General features: G+C 52.6%; 1 protein-coding gene across 1 annotated transcript; it reads right to left on the bottom strand.

The window, feature by feature from the left end:
- Positions 1–1,276: 1,276 nt before the first annotated feature.
- On the bottom strand, positions 1,277–3,898 carry BDP81DRAFT_314493 (sulfate permease; the record flags this gene model as incomplete). Its single annotated transcript, XM_060583999.1, has 3 exons — positions 1,277–2,826; positions 2,879–3,419; positions 3,476–3,898. 3 exons carry the CDS (start codon positions 3,896–3,898, stop codon positions 1,277–1,279), a joined length of 2,514 nt encoding a protein of 837 aa, XP_060447654.1.
- Between the last annotated feature and the right edge of the window lie 3,063 nt (positions 3,899–6,961).

Raw genomic sequence — 6,961 nt, 5'->3', positions numbered from 1 at the left:
TTCAGTGTTCTCACTACTTATGACGGTGGGAGTGAAACTTGTGCAAAGCACCACGATATCAAAAGTGTGCATGATTGATGTTGTTTGGCCATCAAGTTCGAATTATTGTGTGTACCCGACATGTCTCTTTAAAGAGGTTTCCTGCAACATGAGTCGAGTCGTTGCAACATGAAAGGGAGGGGGGGGGGGGGGGGGGATTCAACTCGGTCTTACAGCCTTAACACAACATCTACCCTCCCCGGCTAATAGGAAAGAAAGACCAGTGTCTCTTGAGCTGCAAATTCATGAAAGGTCGCATAAGTGGGTATTTTTGTCCGCAAACATATGCATACGCAAGTTTTCTTTCATTCTCTGGTGTAAACACGACTTGCGGCTGACGACCTCCCCATCCGCTCTCTCGCCTCGTGGACAGGTCTGAACCGCCTTTCAAATAACCACTCATTACCAAAAAGCACTTCAACAACAACAAAGCCCCATCTAACCGTCTCAATCTATCATCGTCCTTCTGGGCATACCTTTCGTTATGTCATCCGCAACCGTGAGCCTGCTGCCGTCGGCCTTCATACACGCTCTCCCCAGCCCAAATTATCACATACGACCATACCCATTGGAAAACTCGGGATCCCGTCCGCTCTCCCATAGATAAGCCAATGAGGGCCGGATTAGTAGTTGGGTCGGTGACGACCAGCGAATACCTGGTGTTGTATGTTTTTTTGATGAAGTTTTGGTGTTTTGCTGGATTTATGTGGGTTCTGTGTGTATGGAGTCGAGTTGACGTTGAAGTGTGGGGTACGCCGGAGGATGAGAGGAGGGGGAGGATCCTGAGTTGTTGCTTTTGAAAATTTGATTGCCAATGAATAGCAATACTGCGCTTTATCTTTGTGAAGATCTCGTTTTGAGCGGTGGGAGTGGCGACGTTTCTTTTGAGATGTGCAAGTTCGTGACAGTGGCAGTGGGGGGAGTTTCCATGCGCAGACACTAGGTAACAAGATACACACGCCATCAAGCAGTGTGCAAAAGGCATGACCTTCGTTCATCACTGGGAATTCAATGAGGCTCTTGAGGGATCAGGTTGAATCGTTTTGAAATCTTGTAAGATTAAACTGCAAAGATGCAAACTTGCTCTTTCCACAGTTGGTAAATCGTAAATCAACATCTTCTGTGTGCCTATTTATCATCATATCTGCACCAGCTTTTCTTTCAAATAAAGAATTTCCCACCAAGGGTATCAAAATCGCTAAAAATCCTGTCTTTCATCCTTAGAAATTTCCCATTCTCAATCACTAGAGGTGCTGGGACTCTTGGGCCCCTCCGCCTCCTCTTCGACAATGCCACTACCCTCGCTGTTGGCAATGGCACTCTGCAACGCGCTCGTCAGATCGACGTGGAACAGCGGCCTGTTGAGACCGTGAACGACGACGCCCTTCCTCCTGGGGCCATCGGTGCCGGTGCCACCGACCTTCCTCGAGCCAGACGACACGGGGTCAATCTGATCGTACGCGCCGCCGTCCTTGCCCGCCTCCTCGTCAATGGTTCTCGTCCCCGCGGCCCGCGCGTGCGTAGAGAGATCTTTCTCGTTGGCCTCCTTCTCCGCCACCGCGGCCGCCGACTCGGAGCCGCCAATCTCGGCGACGCTGAAGATAGACTTCCACTGATGCTGCGTGCCGTCACTGCGGTCGACGGGGTATCCGAAGCCCGCGGCCACCAGAGCCCTCTTGGTCCACCTGTTGTTGATGCACGCAATGTGCCAGTTCACCTTGTCGGGGGCGGCGTACCGGTCGAGCTGGTTGCGAACGTCAATAAGCTGTTGGATCGACGTCAGGTCGACGTTGTTGACGGAGCTGAAGTCGAGTATGATGGCCTTGAGCGTCGGTCTGTTCTCCTCCTCGTGCATCTGGGCCTGCGCCTTCTTGGCCTTGCGGGACGGGCCCGGGTCGTTCCAGGGGCGGTCGCCCAGTCTTCCGTACGACTGCATGTTGGTCCGGCGCGTGCGAGCAAAGATGTAGTCGGTGAGGTACTCGAGGGAGTGGCTGGCGTTCGGGTAGTTGAAGCCCTCGGAGAAGCGGTAGATGAAGATGCCGGGGTACGGCTCGTCCAGTGAGACCTCGGGGTTGGATCCGTCGCCGTGGTCGATGGGCAGGAACACGTTGCGCGCGGCGTTGTCGCTGGCGTTGAAGGTGCCGTACTCGCCGATGACTTGTCGGTGGTCTTCGCCAATGACATGGTCGCCGACGACGGAGTGGATCTTGACCTTTCCGAGGAAGCGTCCCTGGCCCCGGAGAATGCGCCAGAGCAGCAACACGGCAGAGATACAGATCGTGGCGTAGATTCCGTTTTCGATGGAAGAGAAAATTGTGACGAAGACACCGACGAAGAAGATGACAACTTCGAGCGGAGAGACACGCCAAAATTGGTAGACAGTGTTGGGCGGCGTAATCAGATCGCCGACGGCGTGGATGATAACTGCAGCCAGTGACGCGCTGGAGATGTAGAAGAACACGGCCGTAAGAGCGTAGATGGCAAGCAAGACAATAAGACCAGTAATCACACCAGCGAAGGGAGTCCTAACACCGGCCTTGGACTTGATAGCGGTACGACTGAATGAGCCCGTGGATGGGTAGCCACCGAGGAATGGCGCGATGACGTTCGTCACACCAATAGCCACGAACTCTTGGGAAGGGTTAATGGTGTAGTTGTTCACACGTCCGAAGGACTTCGAAATGGCGACGTGCTCGATAACCAGTACAATAACGCTGGCAGGCAGGAAGGGCAAGAAAGCGCTGATGAGCTCGGTGTCCATCTTCGGGGCGCCAGCATTTTGGAAGCCTGCAGTTTTGGTTAGCTTTTGTGATAATAACCAGGGGCAATATGCACTAACCTCTTGGAACTGCTCCCAAAATCTTGAACAGTGGGTTAGAACGTCTGTTCATGTTGACCAACCAACTGATCATGGTGTAGAGAAGAATGACGAAGACTGTTCTAAGGGTCGAGAGGAAGAAGAAGAGCTTCGACTTCTGGGGGTACTTCTTGGCCAATGTGGTGAAGATGAACCGCATAAGGTAGAGCATGGTAAGGGCGGTCAGGCCCATGGCAGCATCCATCTTTGTCTTGGGGAGAGCCTTGAGGGTGTTGATAAAGACGAGATAAGTTGCCTCTCTCGTGTTGACACCCTTGATGCCCAACAGAGTGACCAACTGGCCAACAGCGATGCTGATGGCAGAGCCAGTCATGAAGGCCGACAGAGAAGTCAAGGAGATCAAGTTGACAATCCATCCCATGCGAATCAACCCGATAAAGAGAATGATGGCACCAGCAATGACGGCTAGAGCGGACGCAATCTGGTGACCTTCGTATTGGGGGAAGTCTGCCTGGACATCGGTAATGAGGTTACCAACAACAGTGGACATAACAGCCACGGGCTTTTGAGTCTGTTAGCAGAGTGTCAAAGTGATTTAGGGGGGAGATTGTCACATACGCCGATGGTAATGTCCTTGGAAGTAGCGAAGAACCAGTAGATAATAACACCCATGAAGGATGAGTACAGACCGAATTGAGGATCAAGCTTTGCAAGCAAAGCGTAAGCCATACCCTGAGGTACCACAACAGCGCCAACAGTGACACCGGCGACCAAGTCACCGAGGAACCACTGCATGTTGTAGTGACCAATCCAGTTGAGAAAGGGAAAGAGGGAGCGGATGTAGGCGAGGACTTCATTGCCATCGGGAAGAAGGTCAACGAGCCACTCAGCCGTTGTTGGCTCCTCCTCGACGAATGTGTCCGAAGACTGAACTGAGAAGACAGATTCGCCACGTAACATCTCTTCGTTCTCAGGCTTCTCGAACTTGATGCCCAAGACCTTGGCCAAGCCATGGCCAATCTTGGTGCTTGTGCTCGACATGGTGGTTGTTCGGACCGGAATCTGTCTGAGAAAGACTCTGAAGATTACTTGTCGAGCTCTTGGCTACAGAGACGAGTAGCACACAGGACCTCGCTCCCTTTTTGGCGAAGATGTCCCAAGGCTATATAGGAGTCACCGGGGTTGGTCACCGTACCACACTCCTGGGTCCACGGGGGTCGCCGTGGGATATGGCGGTCGAGAGTGGGTGGCAGGAATGGGAACCGGGGTGCGTAGTGGGCAGAAGCTAATGGTGCAAGACGTGACTAGAACGCTTCCAGTCCTCGAAGGCTCGACGGGGGTGGCGATTTGAGGCAGGAGGTGCGAAATTATCGCTACTTAACAGCCCTTGCAAAGTTGCGCAATCGGTCAAAGGGACATTAATTGGTCGAAACAACGAGGGCCGACTCAACGATGAGCGAGAGAGTTCCCGACACAGGAAAAAGGCCGTAATTTGGCGGCGTGCGAAAATGGCGACAGAAGTGCTTGTGGCTGGCCAGAAGGGATGAGAAGCAATAACCCTTCACACAACAGTGGCGACAAGATATCTGTGTCGTGTGGCCTGAGTGGTCTAGAGCGACCTGGTCGGGTTGTACGACTGAAACAGAAGCTCTTCAATTCTTTCGGAAGCTCTTCGAAGCTCTTCAAAGACTCTCAGAAGCTCTTCAACATAGGCTGAGGAAGGCAGACAGACAAGCTTTTAATTGACTTCAGAAACTTCGGTAGTGGAGTGCCAAGGGAGGCTCTTAAGGTATTCCTGCTTGACAAGACGATGGATCTCGTGGGCCAAGAGATGTGGCACCGGGATGACGGCGGCAGCCAAGAAATGAGCGTTGCAGAAGAGCCGAGGAGAAGACGACGGCGAGAAAGAGGGAAAACTCTGACAGGGGGGTGTCTGAATCCCTCTCAATGGCGCGGATTTAATATCAACAATGTTGGTGTCAGCAGAAGCTCTTTGTGGTGGTGGTAGTATCCGCACTCCTCCCGCGATGTCGAAACCGGGGCGATGTCGCCATCGAGTCTTTGCCGTTCAAAGCTTAGTGGAGACGGGCGATGGAGTCGGTACATGCTACGAGCCCAATTATCTTATACCCACAAGACAAGGGACCTGCGCTCTCGTGCTGATTTGATATCACATTGGTAATATCAGACGGGCTCGTCCGTACGATTTTCAATAACCGCCATTGGACGAAGTACTCTTTATGCACAATACGGCGTATTCAGCTGTGATCAAGTGGAGGAACGGGCCATGCGAAAGATGCGGTCTCGGAGGGAATAGTTGCGTGGTTTCTCTCGCTCTCCCAACTTGGCTCACCACGCGGCCTGTCAGAGATACAGGAGCGTGAGGAGCACGAGGAGAAAGTTCGGGTTTCCTATGGCCAGACTGCAGAAATTGGAGAATGCCAATGCTCATGTGTCGTCAGTCATGGAGCCGGGCGAGGCGCTGCCTTGGTGGCAGATATGATAAAATGGAGACGATGAAAAATCAGAGCTGAGTGTCGGGCGAGCGACTTGGAGGGACAATGCCAAAGTGTTCCCAGTTGTGCAACACATGTTTCCACGGGGAGGAGACGAGTATCCAAAGAACTACCGCTTTTGGTAGGGTACCTAGTGGGCTGACCAATGGGGTTCAGCTTCTGCAACTTGGCGATGGTGCAATAGTACCCTTGTTTGAGGTGATGAGAGAGTGGGGTAGATGGCTGCGGAGATACTCAACCTGGTTGGACCCTTCTGAGACTTCTTCGCCTTGACTGGTTGCTTGTCTCGCAAAGTGTGGTGCGAAGCTTTTGAACGAGATGAGAAGCTGGGTTGGTCCTTGACTGATTGGGACCAGAATCTCAGATGGCCATATTTTGTCGGGACGTGTGATGCTGCGCTATTCCCTCGTGGTTATTGCACGTGCGAATCAGACGGTCGACAATGGCGGCAAACTGCGAGATGCTCGAGGAGGAGAGAGTCTGGAGAGAGACAGGGGATGTTCGGCCCCAGGCGAAAGGCGATACCTAGATGAACGGAATTGGGTTCCGGGACAATCTGCTGCATTGTGCGGGCAGAATCCGTAGCCGTCTTGCCTTCCGGATACTAGAGACTGGAGACTGGAGTTGTCCATTGCTAACAGGATCCGTAAAGCGGATGTGGTTACGGATAGCCAACGTCATGGGTCAGCTTGGACCAACAGCTAAAGACGCACCCATGACGCCAAGCTTACGACAACGAGATGCTGACATAAGGAAGTACGTTCAGCTCGGGCATTTCACGGAAGACCTAGGTTCAATGATTTTCCGCAACCGTCTCGGGACAGCTGCGCCGATGGGTCCGGAAGGCTGTGGGTTCCTGTCGACCTGGACCTGCACGCTGTGGATCGAAAAGGAAGTTCAAGATTAAGTCAGCTAAGGTAACCTTACGGAGCAGTCTTCCAGTTGGTTGCCCCGGTTTTCCAGGTACCAGCCTCGATGATCAATGCTCGCCTTCTTGACGATTGTTTCGCTCAATTTTGTAGTCATTGCTACGAATTTGCCAATGTTCGGGAAGTGGATTGCATGCCACCTAAAGGTCTCAGACATTCAGCTGGCGAGGCTGGACTCAAGCTCCCAACATCAACAACAAATGGTGGCCGTGGCGAGCAACGTGGGAACATTGGAATTGACCATTCAGCGCTGGAACCATTGAGCCGCTGGTCGCCAGTGAATTTGGTACGCGAAAAAACACGGGGCAATTGACAGACGCGAGTCCTCGACAGCCCCTCTCTCCCCGGGCAACAGGTCGATTTGCCTTAGTCAGAAAACAAACTCCAAGCCGCCAACACCTGCAATGCTTGTCATCTACACCACCGAGTCTGCAATCGCCAACCTCCTCCTCCCCGCCACGGGCCAAAAATAGCAGCCCACGAGGTGTTGGTCACCTCGCTACGCTTGTTATCTTGCCCCTATTTTCTCTTCTAGCGGTTCTTGACGCCGTGGCCTGCCAAATTTTGTTTTTTCAGAATATTCTTCCAATAATCCGTCGTATATTCCAATTGTCCCTCAAAATAGTGAATGTAGTCGGTCCTGTCCTCTAGTCGCAAAG

Source organism: Colletotrichum phormii (genome assembly GCF_030913505.1).
Source record: "Colletotrichum phormii strain CBS 102054 chromosome Unknown BDP81scaffold_6, whole genome shotgun sequence".
In the NCBI taxonomy this organism is placed as follows: Eukaryota; Fungi; Ascomycota; class Sordariomycetes; order Glomerellales; family Glomerellaceae; genus Colletotrichum; species Colletotrichum phormii.
This window is presented reverse-complemented; position numbering and strand designations above follow the sequence as displayed.